General features: G+C 54.6%; 1 protein-coding gene across 2 annotated transcripts in view; it reads left to right on the forward strand.

Moving 5' to 3' along the window:
- KIF13B (kinesin family member 13B) overlaps window positions 1-22,117 on the forward strand; it is a 158,273-nt gene that overhangs the window by 78,043 nt on the left and 58,113 nt on the right. For both annotated transcript variants that reach the window (XM_077291730.1, XM_077291729.1), the window contains exons 15-25: window positions 2,293-2,379; window positions 2,517-2,707; window positions 3,685-3,895; window positions 4,089-4,251; window positions 4,801-4,947; window positions 8,350-8,499; window positions 8,611-8,736; window positions 12,258-12,431; window positions 12,903-13,060; window positions 16,175-16,307; window positions 21,048-21,197. In XM_077291730.1, the coding sequence (XP_077147845.1) occupies window positions 2,293-2,379; window positions 2,517-2,707; window positions 3,685-3,895; window positions 4,089-4,251; window positions 4,801-4,947; window positions 8,350-8,499; window positions 8,611-8,736; window positions 12,258-12,431; window positions 12,903-13,060; window positions 16,175-16,307; window positions 21,048-21,197 (1,690 nt within the window). The remainder of the gene's footprint in view (window positions 1-2,292; window positions 2,380-2,516; window positions 2,708-3,684; window positions 3,896-4,088; window positions 4,252-4,800; window positions 4,948-8,349; window positions 8,500-8,610; window positions 8,737-12,257; window positions 12,432-12,902; window positions 13,061-16,174; window positions 16,308-21,047; window positions 21,198-22,117) is intronic.

Genomic DNA, 22,117 nt, shown 5'->3' on the forward strand with positions numbered 1-22,117 from the left:
GTAGAGGTAGAAGCGCCCGGTTCGCACTCTGCCCGCTCACTAGCTGCCCGGGGTAGAGGGAGCAGCGCCCGGTTCTCATGCTGCCCGCTCACTAGCTGCCTGGTGTAGAGGGAGCAGCCCCCGTTTCTCACGCTGCCCGCTCACTAGCTGCCCGGGGTAGAGGGAGCAGCGCCCGGCTCTCATGCTGCCCACTCACTAGCTGCCCGGGGTAGAGGGAGCAGCGCCCGGCTCTCATGCTGCCCACTCACTAGCTGCCCGGGGTAGAGGGAGCAGCGCCCGGCTCTCATGCTGCCCGCTCACTAGCTGCCCGGGGTAGAGGGAGCAGCGCCCGGCTCTCATGCTGCCCGCTCACTAGCTGCCCGGTGTAGAGGGAGCAGCACCCGGTTCTCGCGCTGCCCGCTCACTAGCTGCCCGGTGTAGAGGGAGCTGCGCCCGGTTCTCACGCTGCCCGCTCACAAGCTGCTCGCGGCAGAGGGAGCAGCCCCGTTTCTCTCTCTGCCCGCTCACTAGCTGCCCGGTGTAGAGGTAGCAGCCCCCGGCTCTCACGCTGCCCGCTCACTAGCTGCCCGGTGTAGAGGTAGAAGCGCCCGGTTCGCACTCTGCCCGCTCACTAGCTGCCCGGGGTAGAGGGAGCAGCGCCCGGTTCTCATGCTGCCCGCTCACTAGCTGCCTGGTGTAGAGGGAGCAGCCCCCGTTTCTCACGCTGCCCGCTCACTAGCTGCCCGGGGTAGAGGGAGCAGCGCCCGGCTCTCATGCTGCCCACTCACTAGCTGCCCGGGGTAGAGGGAGCAGCGCCCGGCTCTCATGCTGCCCACTCACTAGCTGCCCGGGGTAGAGGGAGCAGCGCCCGGCTCTCATGCTGCCCGCTCACTAGCTGCCCGGGGTAGAGGGAGCAGCGCCCGGCTCTCATGCTGCCCGCTCACTAGCTGCCCGGTGTAGAGGGAGCAGCACCCGGTTCTCGCGCTGCCCGCTCACTAGCTGCCCGGTGTAGAGGGAGCTGCGCCCGGTTCTCACGCTGCCCGCTCACTAGCTGCTCGCGGCAGAGGGAGCAGCCCCGTTTCTCTCTCTGCCCGCTCACTAGCTGCCCGGTGTAGAGGGAGCAGCACCCGGTTCTCGCGCTGCCCGCTCACTAGCTGCCCGGTGTAGAGGGAGCTGCGCCCGGTTCTCACGCTGCCCGCTCACAAGCTGCTCGCGGCAGAGGGAGCAGCCCCGTTTCTCTCTCTGCCCGCTCACTAGCTGCCCGGTGTAGAGGTAGCAGCCCCCGGCTCTCACGCTGCCCGCTCACTAGCTGCCCGGTGTAGAGGTAGCAGCGCCCGGTTCTCATGCTGCCCGCTCACTAGCTGCCCGGTGTAGAGGTAGCAGCGCCCGGTTCTCATGCTGCCCGCTCACTAGCTGCCCGGTGTAGAGGGAGCAGCGCCCTGTTCTCACGCTGCCCGCTCACTAGCTGCCCGGTGTAGAGAGAGCAGCCCCCGGCTCTCACGCTGCCCGCTCACTAGCTGCCCGGTGTTGAGGGAGCAGCACCCGCTTCTCACGCTGCCCGCTCACAAGCTGCCTGCGGCAGAGGGAGCGGTTCCTGTTTCTCGCTGTGCCCGCTCACTAGCTGCCCGGTGTAGAGGTAGAAGCGCCCGGTTCTCACGCTGCCTGCTCACTAGCTGCCCGGGGTAGAGGGAGCAGTGCCCGGTTCTCGTGCTTCCCACTCACTAGCTGTCCAGGGTAGAGGGAGCAGCGCCCGGCTCTCATGCTGCCCGCTCACTAGCTGCCCGCGGCAGAGGGTGCAGCCCCCGTTTCTAACGCTGCACGCTCACTAGCTGCCCGGGGTAGAAGGAGCAGCGCCCCGCTCTCACGCTGCCCGCTTAGTTCCTACCGAGGCTTAGAGCAGGGATCTGCATCTTCTAGCACTAAAGCTGCCATGAAACGACTACTCCCAGTGTTCCGTGATAGTGACTGGCTTTCAGGCAGCTGTCCGGGCAGGTTGGGGGTTGTAGTGCTGAAGGGTTCTGATCCCTGACTTAGAGACCATTGCATTCTCTATAATGAAGGGATGACGCCTTCTATAGTGCTCCTTTTTATTGTACCCTGATGATGAGGCTACCCCAACCCTGGTGGCAGCGTTCAGCATTAGCCGTTACCGCTGATGGGGGCGCCGTATGTGACAGGTACTGCTGTATCGCTCACTGTGGATAGTAAGTGCAGGGAGCTGTACAACACTGTATCATCAGAGTCTGCGGGAGCACCGAAGGTCGACATTCTGTAAATACCCACTATATATTTTTTGTTTGTTTTTTATTGCAGGACGTTGGTAAATGGCTCAGTGGTCACCAATCCCACCCAGCTGCAGCACGGGGACCGGATACTCTGGGGAAACAATCACTTTCTCAGGTATTTACTCAGTCATTATACACAAACCTCTAGGGGTTTGTGCAGAGCCGAGGAAGCAAAGGTGGGAGACCTTTATGGAGAACCCCTTTAATTGCATGACCTGATGACTCCTCTTTCTCTCTGATCTTGTCTTGAAGGATAAGCTTACCAAAGAAGAAGAAGTCGTCTGAGCGGGAGGACGAGGAGCGGGACGCCAGCATGCGGAACAGCAGCAGCTTCGAGCAGCTGGACGCCGACGGGGATTCATCCAGCGAGGTGTCCAGCGAGGTCAACTTCAACTACGAGTACGCACAGATGGAGGTCATGATGAAAACTCTGGGAAACAACGGTAAATACCATGTTTGTGGCCCCCAGCCCGATGTCGTAGTCCAACAGAGGGGCCAGCAATGATCAGGCAAGACGGAGAATAGAGAGAACGGAGGCGCAGAGTTCTGGTCCCGCGTCTCGCGCTTTAGTTATGCTCAGACATGATATTTGCTGAATTCTCTGTCCGGATTTTCAGAAGATTCAAAACAGAAAATATAGTCCTAGAAAAGTTGTGGAGATGCTGCAAATCTTAGCAACACATGTCAACTTCATTTTCAGTCCGTAAATCAGCTGATTTTTTCAGCTTGTTCAGTTCGCAACGTGTTAATTACATCGGTGTAAATAATGCAGATTTATCGCCCACCCCTGGAGGGGGTTTCTCCAGACCCAGCAGAGCTTCTTCTCCAGGGTCTGCACATCCCGACCTCCTGTTTATATGTTTCACCCCATGTGGCATCTACAGTCATAGACTAAGGTTTGCTTCGCGGGACACTAGCACTGGAGATCGGGATTTGCTATGATTGGCGTTGAAGCCATGCTGGGACAGGAGAAATCCCCTCCAAGTTCACCTTTTCCGTCACTGATAGATTAGGATGTCTCCATTGCGCCATCATCATCATCCTTACAGCGTCCCTTCACAATCCATTTATAGGATTTTTGAGACATCCAATTGATAAACAGTGCACAATCAATGGTGGTTTGGCCCCTGAGCCCTCGGGGTGCTCTCTGGGTCTGTCACTCAGCCCCTTCTCTGAGCATTAACCTATAAGTATGATTTTGATGGTGCAAGGGGTCAAACTTTACGGATCACACTCAAAAAAAAAAAAAAATTCAATCTATTGTTGCATGAGAGACGCCATTTTTTTTCCCTCCATGTTGAATGTATGCTCATAAACAAAATCTGCAATCCATTGTTGCAAGAGAGACGCCATCTTTTTTTTCCCCTCCATGTTGAATATATGCTCATAGGAGGATAATAACCTTACTGACCTCCTGCAGATCCCATGCAATCCCTGCTGCAAACCATGGAGCAACAGCACGAAGAGGAGAAGCGCAGCGCGCTGGAGCGCCAGAGGCTGATGTACGAGCATGAGCTGGAGCAGCTGCGCAGGAGGCTGTCCCCGGAGAAGCAGCATTATCGCAGCATTGACCGCTTCTCCTTCGGGTCACCGAATGCTCAGCAGCGCATCAGGCAGTGGACAGAAGACAGGTGAGACGAGTAGGTGCCAATGTGACAGTGGACGCCACTGCCACCGGTGCACCAGCTATGGTCGTGTCCCAACCCATTAACTTCATTGCCAGGTTACATAGCGTCCTGTCGCCATAATTAGCATGAACTGACTGTTTCCAGGTTGTACAGATGTAGCAGAGCTCAGCTTTTTTTTTTTCTGCCCCCCCATCAGGGAGGTGATGCTAAATCACAGCTTATCAAAGCTGCGGGAACAGATCGCCAAAGCGAACATGTACGTCCGAGAGGCCAATTATATTGCCGATGAGATGGACAAGAGGACGGAGTACAAAGTGACCCTGCAGATCCCAGCGTCAAGCCTGAACGCCAACAGAAAGGTAGGCGAGGAATCTATAGGATGTGGCGGACAGATGGAAGGAAATCTATGTACGGAGACATGCGTCTGCATGGGAGCTGCAGACACACAACGGGAGAACCTTTTTTTAAGCCTCTTTTGCAAGGAGTCTTTAAATTGCACAGTTAAATTTAATGAATAGGTTCGCATAGGCTTGAAAAGAAATGGTTTCTTTAAGTTCATCCATAATTTTGGGACAGGAAGTAGCTATCTGATCTCCATCTTGGTCAACCATTATAGCGCTTTAGGGTTAGCATTCTCTGTCACTCAGACATACTTATGTATTTATTATCGTAAGGTTTTTTCTTTACTTTTGGGGTTGGAGCGGGGTGCGGTTAGATAGAATGCAGGAACGTGTAGGTCAACGTTTAGAGGAAGTAGCTAGCTTCTTCTCCTCTTTCCTGGCTTTCGATGGAAAGTAGTAGAGCTGGCAGCCATAGACCTAGGTGAGTGGGGTTTTGGTAAAGGTCTGCTACCCTGAGAACAAGGTCTGTACATCCGAGCACTTCAACCCTTCCTGTTTGTCCTACAGCGTGGTGAAGTGATGAGTGAACCGGCCATCCAAGTGAGGAGGAAAGGGAAAGGAAAGCAAATCTGGTCCCTGGAGAAACTGGAGAACCGTCTGGTGGACATAAGAGACCTCTACCAAGAGTGGAAGGAGTGTGAAGAAGACAGTCCTGTAAGTGCCAGGGGAAGATTTCATATATTCGCTGCCTTTACAGTTATATTTGGACTGAACCGCAATGGTAAAAGAAAAGGGGCCATCAGTCGTGGGGAGCAGGAGGCAGATGACCTTATACTGTCTGCCAAAGGGGTTATCCCACAAGTCTACATTTCTTTGGGGCTATCAGAGATCTAATTCAGGAGGCTTATCGCCTAAGATGCCACAGTCAATAGTGATCACCCCATGTATGCGGTTAGATGAGAGATGGTCCGTTCACAGCACAAATCCCCGCTCGCGTGAAGTCTGCGGCAATGGCCTGAATAAGAAACCACTCCGATCTAGGCCACGTAATCCCAAAGATGCCACACTCACTAGGGACTGCAGCATCTAAACTGTTTGAAAGAAGGGGAAGTTAAGGGCATGATTGAGGTCTGCCTCGTTATTTTTCTAGCTCAATCCACGGTTTGCACTGAGGATGTTTTCACTAGGTTAAAACATTGAGTTCAGTGTTTATTTTTCCCTAGTTTCTTCCTCTGCAGGCAGCACATCCCTCTTTGTCAGTTTTTCGCCCTCTCTGTCCGGCACGCCGCGTCGCCCTCTCTGTCCGGCACGCCGCGTCGCCCTCTCTGTCCGGCACGCCGCGTCGCCCTCTCTGTCCGGCACGCCGCGTCGCCCTCTCTGTCCGGCACGCCGCGTCGCCCTCTCTGTCCGGCACGCCGCGTCGCCCTCTCTGTCCGGCACGCCGCGTCGCCCTCTCTGTCCGGCACGCCGCGTCGCCCTCTCTGTCCGGCACGCCGCGTCGCCCTCTCTGTCCGGCACGCCGCGTCGCCCTCTCTGTCCGGCACGCCGCGTCGCCCTCTCTGTCCGGCACGCCGCGTCGCCCTCTCTGTCCGGCACGCCGCGTCGCCCTCTCTGTCCGGCACGCCGCGTCGCCCTCTCTGTCCGGCACGCCGCGTCGCCCTCTCTGTCCGGCACGCCGCGTCGCCCTCTCTGTCCGGCACGCCGCGTCGCCCTCTCTGTCCGGCACGCCGCGTCGCCCTCTCTGTCCGGCACGCCGCGTCGCCCTCTCTGTCCGGCACGCCGCGTCGCCCTCTCTGTCCGGCACGCCGCGTCGCCCTCTCTGTCCGGCACGCCGCGTCGCCCTCTCTGTCCGGCACGCCGCGTCGCCCTCTCTGTCCGGCACGCCGCGTCGCCCTCTCTGTCCGGCACGCCGCGTCGCCCTCTCTGTCCGGCACGCCGCGTCGCCCTCTCTGTCCGGCACGCCGCGTCGCCCTCTCTGTCCGGCACGCCGCGTCGCCCTCTCTGTCCGGCACGCCGCGTCGCCCTCTCTGTCCGGCACGCCGCGTCGCCCTCTCTGTCCGGCACGCCGCGTCGCCCTCTCTGTCCGGCACGCCGCGTCGCCCTCTCTGTCCGGCACGCCGCGTCGCCCTCTCTGTCCGGCACGCCGCGTCGCCCTCTCTGTCCGGCACGCCGCGTCGCCCTCTCTGTCCGGCACGCCGCGTCGCCCTCTCTGTCCGGCACGCCGCGTCGCCCTCTCTGTCCGGCACGCCGCGTCGCCCTCTCTGTCCGGCACGCCGCGTCGCCCTCTCTGTCCGGCACGCCGCGTCGCCCTCTCTGTCCGGCACGCCGCGTCGCCCTCTCTGTCCGGCACGCCGCGTCGCCCTCTCTGTCCGGCACGCCGCGTCGCCCTCTCTGTCCGGCACGCCGCGTCGCCCTCTCTGTCCGGCACGCCGCGTCGCCCTCTCTGTCCGGCACGCCGCGTCGCCCTCTCTGTCCGGCACGCCGCGTCGCCCTCTCTGTCCGGCACGCCGCGTCGCCCTCTCTGTCCGGCACGCCGCGTCGCCCTCTCTGTCCGGCACGCCGCGTCGCCCTCTCTGTCCGGCACGCCGCGTCGCCCTCTCTGTCCGGCACGCCGCGTCGCCCTCTCTGTCCGGCACGCCGCGTCGCCCTCTCTGTCCGGCACGCCGCGTCGCCCTCTCTGTCCGGCACGCCGCGTCGCCCTCTCTGTCCGGCACGCCGCGTCGCCCTCTCTGTCCGGCACGCCGCGTCGCCCTCTCTGTCCGGCACGCCGCGTCGCCCTCTCTGTCCGGCACGCCGCGTCGCCCTCTCTGTCCGGCACGCCGCGTCGCCCTCTCTGTCCGGCACGCCGCGTCGCCCTCTCTGTCCGGCACGCCGCGTCGCCCTCTCTGTCCGGCACGCCGCGTCGCCCCCTCTGTCCGGCACGCCGCGTCGCCCCCTCTGTCCGGCACGCCGCGTCGCCCCCTCTGTCCGGCACGCCGCGTCGCCCCCTCTGTCCGGCACGCCGCGTCGCCCTCTCTGTCCGGCACGCCGCGTCGCCCTCTCTGTCCGGCACGCCGCGTCGCCCTCTCTGTCCGGCACGCCGCGTCGCCCTCTCTGTCCGGCACGCCGCGTCGCCCTCTCTGTCCGGCACGCCGCGTCGCCCTCTCTGTCCGGCACGCCGCGTCGCCCTCTCTGTCCGGCACGCCGCGTCGCCCTCTCTGTCCGGCACGCCGCGTCGCCCTCTCTGTCCGGCACGCCGCGTCGCCCTCTCTGTCCGGCACGCCGCGTCGCCCTCTCTGTCCGGCACGCCGCGTCGCCCTCTCTGTCCGGCACGCCGCGTCGCCCTCTCTGTCCGGCACGCCGCGTCGCCCTCTCTGTCCGGCACGCCGCGTCGCCCTCTCTGTCCGGCACGCCGCGTCGCCCTCTCTGTCCGGCACGCCGCGTCGCCCTCTCTGTCCGGCACGCCGCGTCGCCCTCTCTGTCCGGCACGCCGCGTCGCCCTCTCTGTCCGGCACGCCGCGTCGCCCTCTCTGTCCGGCACGCCGCGTCGCCCTCTCTGTCCGGCACGCCGCGTCGCCCTCTCTGTCCGGCACGCCGCGTCGCCCTCTCTGTCCGGCACGCCGCGTCGCCCTCTCTGTCCGGCACGCCGCGTCGCCCTCTCTGTCCGGCACGCCGCGTCGCCCTCTCTGTCCGGCACGCCGCGTCGCCCTCTCTGTCCGGCACGCCGCGTCGCCCTCTCTGTCCGGCACGCCGCGTCGCCCTCTCTGTCCGGCACGCCGCGTCGCCCTCTCTGTCCGGCACGCCGCGTCGCCCTCTCTGTCCGGCACGCCGCGTCGCCCTCTCTGTCCGGCACGCCGCGTCGCCCTCTCTGTCCGGCACGCCGCGTCGCCCTCTGTGCAGTGAAATAAAAACCTATAAGCAGGCGTTGTGCTGCCACAAAAATAAAAGTTCTGCAGCACAACACCCAATACATTACATGTTCACACTTGCTACACAGGGACAGCTAGTCATCTACGTCTCTCGGTAGTGCAGCCTCAGGCTTGGAACCTTTATCTTCAGACGAAGTACACAGTGTTCCCTTTCTTACTGTTCTGTTTCTTTCTTTTCCTCTTTTTTTCACCTTCCTGTTTTCTGCAGGTGACCCGGGCGTACTTCCGCCGCGCTGACCCTTTCTACGATGAGCAGGAGAATCACAGTCTCATCGGGGTGGCCAATGTATTTTTGGAGTCCCTCTTCCATGATGTGAAGCTGCAGTATGCCGTCCCCATCATCAACCAAAAAGGAGAGGTGAGGTCGATGCACGCTGGTGCTTCTGTGTCTATGGCCGTACACGGCACACACCACGTAGTACGTGCACAGTGTCTCCCGTGACCACTCGCTTTGCCGTCCTCTGCACAGATCTCCGGCCGGCTGCACATAGAGGTCGTCCGTGTCAGTGGAGACATCGATGAACGGATCGCCGGAGGTGAGGACGGAGAAATGACCAACGACGGCAAAACTCAGGAGCACAAACTAGTCTGTATGGTGAGTAGGACACACTCCCAGCACTGTGAGCACCACCCTCCTGAAATACTCTGCACTGCTGAAAGATACCGGACTTTGTTATTTTCTCAGCACACTGCACAACTGTTAGCCAGCATACATCCATTTCATAAGCGAGCATTTCTCCAGAAATAATGTGTGCTTCTCGGGAGGACCTCGCTCTTGTAGAATGTAACTAAAAGAGGAGCACACTCTTCTACTGAAATCCTCTGTGCTGCTGCAGGACTAATGAGCCATTCGCAGTTTCATTGTACCGTCCGTGTGTACTTACACGTGCATGGCTTAATCTTTGAGACAAGCATATGCTACTGGCAGGATCAACCAGGTAGCCACCCAACACGACTGGACCGTGTTGAGGTGCCTATTCTAGCACGTAGCTCTAAGTGCTTACACATTGGGTTCTGGCAGCCGTTCAATGGCCCCGTCAGGGATTACGTCCAAAATGGCTCTGCTGTGCATCATTTTCGGGTGTGTATGCCTCCTGGGGCGGACACTCAGACGCACTCGACTACTTCTGGGTGTCCGTGTGTCGGTGTACATGCTCGAAAATGATGCACAGCGGAGCGCACGTTCAATGCCGGCCCCATTATAGTCTATGGCCCCTTCGATGCATACGTCCGGACCCCGTTTTGTGTGGCAGGGCCAGTGTGAAAGCGCCCTTAGTCTATCACCACCCAGAAAATCAGAATTCTCCTCTCGTAAAATACTCTGTGCTGCTGGATTACCATTCCCCATTCATTATTTATCGGCACATCCCTCTCCTAAAATACTCTGTGCTGCTGGATTACCATTCCCCATTCATTATTTATCGGCACATCCCTCTCCTAAAATACTCTGTGCTGCTGGAGAATCTTTACCCATCCAGTATTTAGCCATCCAGTGCACAACCACCCCAAATGCGTAGCATGCCCCTTTGCTAAAATACTCTGTGCTATTGTGAACCCCATCTCTTTCCAGCTTGTAACGCCAAGCCTGCGCCGACCTCTCCTGAAATACTCTGTGCTTCCCTATCAATCATTTAGTCATCAGTCCGCAACTTCTCCAAATAATCAGCACACCCCTCTGCTAAAATACAACGTGGCTCTAGAAACTCTTTACTCCTTCCAGTATGTGACCCTCAGTCTGCAACCTGCCAAAAAGACCGGAGCACCTTTTCCCTGACATACTCTGTGCTGCTGTGGGAACCTTTTCACGGTCTCCGATCTCCCATATCTGTTTTATAGCCCAGAATTGGGGGGTCGCCTGACTGCTCCCCAAATATCACAGACGAGCGGCGGGTGTGGTGGCAGCAGAGGTGAGTTGTATGGAGGGCTCGAGTCCGGCGCTCGTCCTCTGCCTGCACCCCCACTGCGCTGTGCGGAGATATTGAGGGCAGCGATGTCCTTGCTGATGCTGCAGATATTTCCTCCGTTCCGGTAAGCGGCTCGGGGGCAGCAGCGGAGCGAGACCTCCGGACACACATTACTTTTACATCCTGCATCTGATTGACCCCAGTGTGTCAGGAGGAGCTGCCAGCGATCTCTGCCCACCTGTGACCAGGGCAGAGTAATTACAGCTCTGCAGATCACTTCTATGGACACATTTATAAATCACCGCCACATAGTGCAAGCCAAGAAAAACACAGTCCAGAGGTTTCCGGGTCCCAGTATCTGTATGCGCTCCCCTGTACCATGGGCCATGTATAGTACTGGGGTCCTGTCACCTGGCAGAGGAGATAATGGGGGCAAGATTTAATCATTGCATCATTAAAATTTTTGCAACTTTATTATCTACTTGGGGTTTCATCTCTATCCAAAGTCAAGACCTCTGCTCCATGTCAGTGAATAGAAACATTACCTAACCTTACTGTGGAGGTGATCGTGGATGGCCGGGAATTGTAGATGACCAGAGAGTGTCCTGTGTGTATGACCTGGCTACACCGACACTGCAACAGGGTGTACATGTACTTAAAGGGTGTATACAGGAACACCATCCTATAGGCACCGCAGCACGGGTATAGTGAGCAGCAGAATAGTGAGTGCAGCTCTGGGGTATAATACAGGATGTAACTCAGGATGAGTAATGTATGTACACAGTGACTGCACCAGCAGAATAGTGAGTGCAGCTCTGGAGTATAATACAGGATGTAACTCAGGATCAGTAATGTAATGTATGTACACAGTGACTGCACCAGCAGAATAGTGAGTGCAGCTCTGGGGTATAATACAGGATGTAACTCAGGATCAGTAATGTAACGTATGTACACAGCGACTGCACCAGCAGAATAGTGAGTGCAGCTCTGGGGTATAATACAGAATGTAACTCAGGATCAGTAATGTAATGTATGTACACAGTGACTGCACCAGCAGAATAGTGAGTGCAGCTCTGGAGTATAATACAGGATGTAACTCAGGATCAGTAATGTATGTACACAGTGACTGCACCAGCAGAATAGTGAGTGCAGCTCTGGAGTATAATACAGGATGTAACTCAGGATCAGTAATGTAATGTATGTCCACAGTGACTGCACCAGCAGAATAGTGAGTGCAGCTCTCTGGGGTATAATACAGGATGTAACTCAGGGTCAGTAATGTAATGTATGTACGCAGTGACTGCACCAGCAGAATAGTGAGTGCAGCTCTGGAGTATAATACAGGATGTAACTCAGGATCAGTAATGTATGTACACAGTGACTGCACCAGCAGAATAGTGAGTGCAGCTCTGGAGTATAATACAGGATGTAACTCAGGATCAGTAATGTAATGTATGTACACAGTGACTGCACCAGCAGAATAGTGAGTGCAGCTCTGAGGTATAATACAGGAGGTAATTCAGGATCAGTAATGTAATGTATGTACACAGTGACTGCACCAGCAGAATAGTGAGTGCAGCTCTGGGGTATAATACAGGAAGTAAGTCAGGATCAGTAATGTATGTACACAGTGACTGCACCAGCAGAATAGTGAGTGCAGCTCTGGGGTATAATACAGGATGTAACTCAGGATCAGTAATGTATGTACACAGTGACTGCACCAGCAGAATAGTGAGTGCAGCTCTGGAGTATAATACCGCATGTAATCAGGATCTTTGTAGTGCGTTCGTCCTCCTGGTCGTACATGCAGTCGGCAGTAATTTCCCTTTTCTTACCCGCTTGTCGCCCCGCTGACTGACCTTGACAAATTCCAGAATGAGCTCCCACAGCAGCAATTCTGCTTCCTAATTTTTAGAGACCGCCTCATGATTGTTCAGTTGGCGTCTGGCCTGGACTTGATGGCCTATTTGTATTTCGGAGGTGACCTCTTTATATTGAGATGTTGTCTTCTGCTCCCCGTTCCCTGTAGGGTCATGCCGTTGCCCGCTTGCTGTTACAGTAGGATCTGTTTGATGTCTTCTTTTTGGGTTCACACTCATCATTGACATTGAGTCTTGGCTTCATAGAGAGGTCCATGCCGGCCGGCTGGCGTAGGACAGTCCATGTGCAGGTGGAAGAATTACTTCTCATGTCGTCTTCTGTGTCTTTTCAGGTTAAAGTCTTGCAGGCCACCGGCTTACCTCAGCATCTTACCAACTTTGTGTTCTGCCATTATACTTTCTACGATCAACTGGAGCCAGTCATGGTGGCCCCTGAGGTGGACCCCAGCACATCCTCTCCGATCAGCAAGGAGCCTCAGTGCATGGTCGTGTTTGATCACTGTAAAGTAAGTGCAGCGGCGTGTGTAAATCACATGCAGAAATATTCTATTTCCATCACTTGTACTGTGGCGCTCAGCTGCTCCCTAATATGACTGTCTGCAGCCAATAGTTCTGGTAATTACTGTACAGTGGAAGAGTTTGTGGTCGTGGTCACAGTGGTCGTTCCTGCTGTGCATCATTTCCCTCCTCACCTGTCTAATACTTTTGCACAGTACTGTACGTGTGCAGTGATGCCATTGCCAAGGCATCATGTAAGAAGTTGTGACCAGATCATAGCTCTAATCATCAGGTATTGTAATTATTCCATTATTAGTTATGGAGCGGCAGATTCAGGTCTGGTGCACAGGAGAGGAGGCCGGCTGTTCCCTGTGCAGCAGCACCGCCGCATGTCATGGGCCTTGTACAAACCCCAACCCATAGACTGTGGCAGATAAATTCTCGCCCTCATTCGCGTCATCTATCTCTTGCCCATTTAGGAGTTTTCAGTTGGCATCACGGAAGATTTCTTGGAATATTTAGCCGAAGGAGCGTTGGCCATTGAAGTTTATGGACACAAAACTAACGACCCTCGTAAGAATCCGGCCTTGTGGGACCTGGGTATAATCCAGGCGAAAACGCGCAGCTTACGAGACAGGTGAGCCGGGATATTTATCACCTGTGTAATTTTATTTTTCTACCCCTGATATTGACTCTTGGTTGGGTAGTGGAGGTGGTCATCTTGGAGGCACATAGGTTCTTTTTATATTGTCTACATGTATGCGCTTTATGGTGGAATAACTGGGACACAGGTGCAAAATATGGACCTGAGCCACCACCAGCATATTGGTTATTTTCATGGGCCCATGTAACATTTTAGGTACTATACATAGATAAAATATACACTGCTCAAAAAAATAAAGGGAACACTTAAACAACACAATGCAACTCCATATCAATCGCACCTTTGTGAAATCAACCTGTCCAGTCATGAAGCAACACCAATTGTTATTCAATTTAAAAGCAAATGGAATGGACAACGGATAGAAACGATCCGCAATTAGCAATACAACCCCTATAAAGGAGTGGTTCTTCAGGGGGTGATCACAGACCATTTCTCTGTTCTCATCCTTTTTGGATGATGTTTTGGTCACTTTTGCATTTTGTCATTGCTCTCACCCCTAGAGTTACAGTAGCATGAAGCGGCGTCTACAACCCACAGAAGTGGCTCAGGTAGTGCAGCTCATCCAGGATGGCACATCAATGCGAGCTGTGGCAAAAAGGGTAGCACAGTGTCCAGAGCATGGAGCAGATAACAGGAGACAGGCAGGTACACCAGGAGACGTGGAGGGGGCCGTAGGAGGGCAACAACACACTACTGAGCATCTTTTCCTTGTGTTGGGTCAGGCTGTAATTTCATTTTTCACTTTGATTTTGAGCATCATTCCAAATCCAGACCTCCATGGGATATTCATTTTTGATTATTTTTACATTTTATTGTTCTCAACACATTCCACTATGTAACAAATAAATATTTGCAACTGGAATATTTCATTCAGTGATATCTAGGATGTGGGATTTTAGTGTTCCCTTTAGCTTTTTTGAGCAGTGTAGAATCACAAAGAAGGTGCGGTAATAAGATAATTTTCTAACTAATTCTTTTATATAGTAGTCATACAGTTTCTTAATGAAATCATTCGTTTTTGCTTTTTGTTCTTCATCCGACGCAGACTGTTATGATTTTTCCAACAAGGTCTCGTCTCTCCAGAAAATAACACACAGACATGTATGACTGATCACTTCTACAGCGCCCTCCACAAGTGCCTCCCATTGTGGAGTAATATGTCCCCTGCTCTGGCCCCCATACAGTAATAATGTCCCTCACTTGCTACTAAAAATACATGTTCCTCATTTTGGCCTCTGCACAGTAATAGTAATAATGTCCAACATCCTGGCCTCCATCCTGTTAATAACGTCCTCAGTTTAACCTCTTTTCTTTAATAATGTTCCCTGATTTGGCCCCCATCCTGTAATAATGTTCCTCTTCCTGGCTCCCATCCTGTAATAATGTCCCCCGTCCTGGCCCCCATCCTGTAATAATGTCCCCATCCTGGCACCCATCCTGTAATAATGTCCCCCGTCCTGGCCCACATGCTGTAATAATGTCCCCCGTCCTGGCTCCCATCCTGTAATAATGTCCTCGTCCTGGCTACCATCCTGTAATAATGTCCCCGTCCTGGCTCCCATCCTGTAATAATGTCCCCGTCCTGGCTCCCCATATCCTGTAATAATGTCCCCCGTCCTGGCACCCATCCTGTAATAATGTCCCCGTCCTGGCCTCATCCTGTAATAATGTCCCCGTCCTGGCTCCCATCCTGTAATAATGTCCCCCGTCCTGGCCTCATCCTGTAATAATGTCCCCCGTCCTGGCCCACATCCTGTAATAATGTCCCCCGTCCTGGCCTCATCCTGTAATAATGTCCCCCGTCCTGGCCCACATCCTGTAATAATGTCCCCCGTCCTGGCTCCCATCATGTAATAATGTCCCCGTCCTGGCTCCCCATATCCTGTAAAAATGTCCCCCGTCCTGGCTCCCCATATCCTGTAAAAATGTCCCCCGTCCTGGCACCCATCCTGTAATAATGTCCCCGTCCTGGCACCCATCCTGTAATAATGTCCCCGTCCTGGCCTCATCCTGTAATAATGTCCCCGTCCTGGCTCCCATCCTGTAATAATGTCCCCCGTCCTGGCCTCATCCTGTAATAATGTCCCCGTCCTGGCTCCCATCCTGTAATAATGTCCCCGTCCTGGCTCCCATCCTGTAATAATATCCCCGTCCTGGCTCCCATCCTGTAATAATGTCCCCGTCTTTGCTCCCATCCTGTAATAATGTCCCCCGTCCTGGCCTCGTCCTGTAATAATGTCCCTGTCCTGGCCTCATCCTGTAATAATGTCCCCGTCCTGGCCTCATCCTGTAATAATGTCCCCGTCCTGGCTCCCATCCTGTAATAATGTCCCCTGTCCTGGCCTCATCCTGTAATAATGTCCCCGTCCTGGCTCCCATCCTGTAATAATGTCCCCGTCCTGGCTCCCATCCTGTAATAATGTCCCCGTCCTGGCTCCCATCCTGTAATAATGTCCCCGTCCAGGCTCCCATCCTGTAATAATGTCCCCGTCCTGGCTCCCATCCTGTAATAATGTCCCCGTCCTGGCTCCCATCCTGTAATAATGTCCCCGTCCTGGCTCCCATCCTGTAATAATGTCCCCGTCCTGGCTCCCATCCTGTAATAATGTCCCCGTCCTGGCTCCCATCCTGTAATAATGTCCCCGTCCTGGCCTCATCCTGTAATAATGTCCCCGTCCTGGCTCCCATCCTGTAATAATGTCCCCGTCCTGGCCTCATCCTGTAATAATGTCCCCGTCCTGGCTCCCATCCTATAATAATGTCCCTGTCCTGGCCTCATCCTGGAGGGCTTTCAGGGAGCCGACTGCTTTCCGCTCCATAATCCTTTTCAGCTGAATGTGTGTCCAAGGACCACGGGCCTGGTCGCAGTCACACACCGCTGTCCTTATGCCCTTGAACGTGATTAAAGAGAAAAAAAAGACTTAGTTAAGGTAATGGACAGCACCTTTTAATTCACACTCCCTAAAATCATAATGAAATGACTCTGCTCATTCTGGCTCAGTCTGTAGCGCAAAGCTGAAAAGTGAGCCGCGGTAAACGGGAAATGTACATTTTTATTTTTTTTACTATGTCCATCCATGTTTTCAGATGGAGTGAGGTCACCCGGAAGGTTGAATTGTGGATCCAGATCTTAGAACTGAATGAAAATGGAGAGTTCTGTCCTGTGGAAGTCATCCCGGCCAAAGATGTTCAGACAGGAGGCATCTACCAGCTGAGACAGGTACTACACCCCAATATCTGACTGGTCTGCTAGTTACTAGTTACTGCACTAGTTACTGTTAAACACTCTTTGTATGCTCTAAGGGTAACACTGCTTTGTTAGTCTGAGCGGTAGGACCCTCAGCTTTTAGCAAGTTACCATCTTTCCTGTGGATCGGGGATAACTTTCTAAGTTGGGACAACCCCTTTAAGACATCTTTGAGTGTTTTGTAGATCATTATTGGGACTGAATTCCTAAACAGTACCCAGTGTTAAATAGTACAGGTGAAAATAAGATATATATTAAAAAGATTCTCATCAAAGAAATCAACTGTTCTCCTCCTGGACTGAACACAGACTTTCCCATTACTGAGATAGGAGATAACAGTTGGTGCTCATAAAGTTCTATGGAGCTTGCAGCTCCTTCCCCTCCATAGAACTCTGTAAGCACCAGCTCTCTTCTCCTGTTTCAGTAAAGGCAAAATCTGCCTTCAACGAATACAGATTTTACAGAAGGATCTTCGCCCTGCTGCGGCTCAGCCGGCCCCCTTCGCCCTGCTGCGGCTCAGCCGGCCCCCTTCGCCCTGCTGCGGCTCAGCCGGCCCCCTTCGCCCTGCTGCGGCTCAGCCGGCCCCCTTCGCCCTGCTGCGGCTCAGCCGGCCCCCTTCGCCCTGCTGCGGCTCAGCCGGCCCCCTTCGCCCTGCTGCGGCTCAGCCGGCCCCCTTCGCCCTGCTGCGGCTCAGCCGGCCCCCTTCGCCCTGCTGCGGCTCAGCCGGCCCCCTTCGCCCTGCTGCGGCTCAGCCGGCCCCCTTCGCCCTGCTGCGGCTCAGCCGGCCCCCTTCGCCCTGCTGCGGCTCAGCCGGCCCCCTTCGCCCTGCTGCGGCTCAGCCGGCCCCCTTCGCCCTGCTGCGGCTCAGCCGGCTCCCTTCGCCCTGCTGCGGCTCAGCCGGCCCCCTTCGCCCTGCTGCGGCTCAGCCGGCCCCCTTCGCCCTGCTGCGGCTCAGCCGGCCCCCTTCGCCCTGCTGCGGCTCAGCCGGCCCCCTTCGCCCTGCTGCGGCTCAGCCGGCCCCCTTCGCCCTGCTGCGGCTCAGCCGGCCCCCTTCGCCCTGCTGCGGCTCAGCCGGCCCCCTTCGCCCTGCTGCGGCTCAGCCGGCCCCCTTCGCCCTGCTGCGGCTCAGCCGGCCCCCTTCGCCCTGCTGCGGCTCAGCCGGCCCCCTTCGCCCTGCTGCGGCTCAGCCGGCCCCCTTCGCCCTGCTGCGGCTCAGCCGGCCCCCTTCGCCCTGCTGCGGCTCAGCCGGCCCCCTTCGCCCTGCTGCGGCTCATCCGCCCCCCCTTCGCCCTGCTGCGGCTCTGCCGGCCCCCCTTCGCCCTGCTGCGGCTCTGCCGGCCCCCCTTCGCCCTGCTGCGGCTCTGCCGGCCCCCCTTCGCCACTATTGAAATATATAAATTTTTGATTATGATACTTGGTCCTAATTTTTCTCAATTTTTTTATGTTTTGCTTTTTAGGGGGTAAAATACAAAGCAAAAAAAAAATGTGCCCTTTTATCACATTTCTCTGACTAACGAGAACTTCACAATGTTTACTTTTTTTTTTTTTTAAGATATTTTTCTTCATGGGACCGGGTTAGGAATGGCGGTGCGCTCTCATGTTGGCTTTGGTTTTTGTTACTTTCCTTGTGTGTGGCGCTGCCATATTATCCCCAGCTCCAGGGCAGATTCGGCCTTCTGAGTCCCTAAATCCACGGCACTTCTGCTCTGGATAAGACTCTGCGGTTCCCTCTCATCCCCTCCGACCCCCAGACGATCACCATCTATGGGGGTCCGGACGTCTGACAGCGCAGCTGCTGACTCTGAAGTGTCGAGCGCTCGTTAAGTAGTTTCTATAGATTTCTATATTCCTCTGATAATTCGGCAGCGATCAGATTCTGGATTGTAGGAAGTTTATTCGTATTTTCTTCAGTTGTGGGTATTAGTTGTTCGGAGACGACGTTAATGTCAGCCATCTTCCTCGGAGTCAGCAGAGCGGACGATACCCCTGATTAGCCCTCTCCTCCCATCTGTAGCTCCTTACCAGGGTAATGAATTTGCTGAGTGGCAGCGGTAATGGAGGTAATGAGGGAAGCGTTTACCTGTGTTTGTTGCCGGAGCGGAGGATTAGACGCGCGCGCAGTGAACGACTCTCCCAGGAGCTGCCAGGAAACGTCTGAGCCGCGGTTAATTGCTCCCTAGCTCGGTAATAACCAATTTCCCTCACCTTGTTGCTGCAATTACTGTCTGCGCTATTTTGTTAATTTTTCCCTAAAGTTTAGAGCTAATTAGCCAGTAATTCACATTAGCCGCCTCTCTGCGGGAAGAAACATTCCTGTACGGCTCCGTGTCAGCGCCGTAATAGTGGCGCTCACTGATATGTCAGCTGTGACCCCAAAACCTGCCGTCATCTGCCCCTACACCACCCAAAACCTGCCGTCATCTGCCCCTACACCACCCTAAACCTGCCTTCATCTGCCCCTACACCACCCAAAACCTGCCGTCATCTTCCCCTACGCTACCCAAGAAATGCCGTCATCGGCCCCTACACCACCCAAAACCTGCCGTCATCTTCCCCTACACCACCCAAAACCTGCCATCATCTGCCCCTACACCACCCAAAACCTGCCGTCATCTTCCCCTACGCTACCCAAGAAATGCCGTCATCGGCCCCTACACCACCCAAAACCTGCCGTCATCTTCCCCTACACTACCCAAGAAATGCCGTCATCTGTCCCTACACCACCCAAAACCTGCCGTCATCTGCCCCTACACCACCCATAACCTGCCGTCATCTGTCCCTACACCACCCAAAACCTGCCGTCATCTGCCCCTACACCACCCAAAACCTGCCGTCATCTGCCCCTACACCACCCAAAACCTGCCGTCATCTGCCCCTACACCACCCATAACCTGCCGTCATCTGTCCCTACACCACCCAAAATGTGCCGTCATCTGTCCCTACATCACCCAAAATGTGCCGTCATCGGCCCCTACACCACCCAAAACCTGCCGTCATCTGCCCCTACACCACCCAAAACCTGCCGTCATCTTCCCCTACACCACCCAAAACCTGCCGTCATCTTTTCCTACACCACCCAAAATGTGCCGTCATCTTTCCCTACACCACCCAAAACCTGCCGTCATCTGCCCCTACACCACCCAAAACCTGCCCCTACACCACCCAAAACCTGCCGTCATCTGCCCCTACACTACCCAAGAAATGCCGTCATCTGTCCCTACACCACCCAAAACCTGCCGTCATCTGCCCCTACACCACCCAAAACCTGCCATCATCTGCCCCTACACCACCCAAAACCTGCCGTCATCTTCCCCTACACTACCCAAGAAATGCCGTCATCTGTCCCTACACCACCCAAAACCTGCCGTCATCTGCCCCTACACCACCCAAAACCTGCCGTCATCTGCCCCTACAACACCCAAAACCTGCCGTCATCTGCCCCTACACCACCCATAACCTGCCGTCATCTGCCCCTACACCACCCATAACCTGCCGTCATCTGTCCCTACACCACCCAAAATGTGCCGTCATCTGTCCCTACACCACCCAAAATGTGCCGTCATCTGCCCCTACACCACCCAAAACCTGCCGTCATCTGTCCCTACACCACCCAAAACCTGCCATCATCTGCCCCTACACCACTCAAAACCTGCCGTCATCTGCTCCTACACCACCCAAAACCTGCCATCATCTGCCCCTACACCACTCAAAACCTGCCGTCATCTGCCCCTACACCACCCAAAACCTGCCGTCATCTTCCCCTACACTACCCAAGAAATGCCGTCATCTGTCCCTACACCACCCAAAACCTGCCGTCATCTTCCCCTACACTACCCAAAACCTGCCGTCATCTGCCCCTACACCACCCAAAACCTGCCGTCATCTTCCCCTACACTACCCAAGAAATGCCGTCATCTGTCCCTACACCACCCAAAACCTGCCGTCATCTTCCCCTACACCACCCAAAACCTGCCGTCATCTGCCCCTACACCACCCAAAACCTGCCGTCATCTGTCCCTACACCACCCAAAACCTGCCGTCATCTGTCCCTACACCACCCAAAACCTGCCGTCATCTTCCCCTACACTACCCAAGAAATGCTGTCATCTGTCCCTACACCACCCAAAACCTGCCGTCATCTGTCCCTACACCACCCAAAACCTGCCGTCATCTGCCCCTATACCACCCAAAACCTGCCGTCATCTGTCCCTACACCACCCAAAACCTGCCGTCATCTGCCCCTATACCACCCAAAACCTGCCGTCATCTGTCCCTAAACCACCCAAAACCTGCCGTCATCTGCCCCTACTCCACCCAAAACCTGCCGTCATCTGCCCCTACTCCACCCAAAATCTGCCGTCATCTGCCCCTACTCCACCCAAAACCCGCCGTCATCTGCCCCTACTCCACCCAAAACCTGCCTTCATCTGCCCCTACACCACCCAAAACCTGCCTTCATCTGCCCCTACACCACCCAAAACCTGCCGTCATCTGCCCCTACACCACCCATCAGAGGGGCACATGGGACATAAGTTCCAGCACAGGTGATCGTCGGAGGACACATCTTAGGTTTGGCTTTTCCAATCCTGCCGTCCTATTTGGATAGAAAATTTCCAGTAATCTGACATCTGATAATCCAGAACCATTGATAATTCCTTGCTTATTTCCAGCACAGGGCTGCAGGGTAATATGTCTGTGTCCTTCTCCGCACAGGGGCAATCTCGGCGTCTGCAGGTGGAGGTGCGATCCGTACAAGACTCGGGAACACTACCGCTAATAGAGGACTCCATACTGTCCGTGTCCGTGGGGTGCGTGAAAATAGTGCACGCCAAGACCGGCAAGGGGCAAGATGTGCATCATCAGGTGAGAGATGTCATGTTATCTAGCCATCGATTTCATATCTGTTAATCTATCTTGTATCTACAGAGGATGTAAAAAGTCTACACGCCCCTTCAAGAAGAAATGATAATTTCAGAACTTTTTTCGCCTTTAATGTCGCCCATAATCTGCACAAATCCTTTGAGAAATAAACTGAAATCTCAAAGAAAAATAAAGAAGTAAAATTATGTGGTTGTATAAATAGTCACACCCTTAAATTAATATTTTGTTGAAGTCCCAAGGCACACCTAGAATTGGTGATCTTTGTCCCATCTTCCTTGCAGTAGCTCCATATCTGTCAGATTACAGGGGGCATCTCCTGTGTACATCGCCCTCCTCAGGTCACCAATAGATTGTCACTTGGGTTCACGTGTGGAATCAGGCTGGGCCATTCCAAAGCTGTGATTTTTCTAGAGAAGCCATTCTTTTGTAGTTTTGGAGGTCACTTGTGGTTCTGAAAGGGGAAATTCCTTTTTAGCAGAGACCTGAAAGTTTTGTTGCAAAACCGACTGGTAATTGGAGTTGTTCATAATTCCCTCCACTTTGACTAAAGGCCCAGTTTCAGCACTACGCGGCCTCCACCATGCCTCACTGTGGGAATGGTGTTCTGTTGAAGATGCTCAGTGTTTGTTTTGCACCTTTTCTAATTATGGCCAAAAAGTTCAACCTCTATCTCATCCGACCATAACACGTTTCCTGTTTTTAGCAGACTTGATGGAGGTTTTAACAAATTATAGCCGGGCTTGGATGTTTTTATTTGTAACTCAAGTCTATGATCTTGACATCCAACCCCACAGACCACACATACAGTATGAAGAATACAGGAGATTGTAGTCGCATGCAGGACACAATGAGGACTGGTCAGAAATTCCTGCAGCTCCTTTAATGTTACTGTCAGCCTCTTG

The sequence above is a fragment of the Ranitomeya variabilis genome, chromosome 2 (assembly GCF_051348905.1).
Source record: "Ranitomeya variabilis isolate aRanVar5 chromosome 2, aRanVar5.hap1, whole genome shotgun sequence".
Lineage (NCBI taxonomy): Eukaryota > Metazoa > Chordata > Amphibia > Anura > Dendrobatidae > Ranitomeya > Ranitomeya variabilis.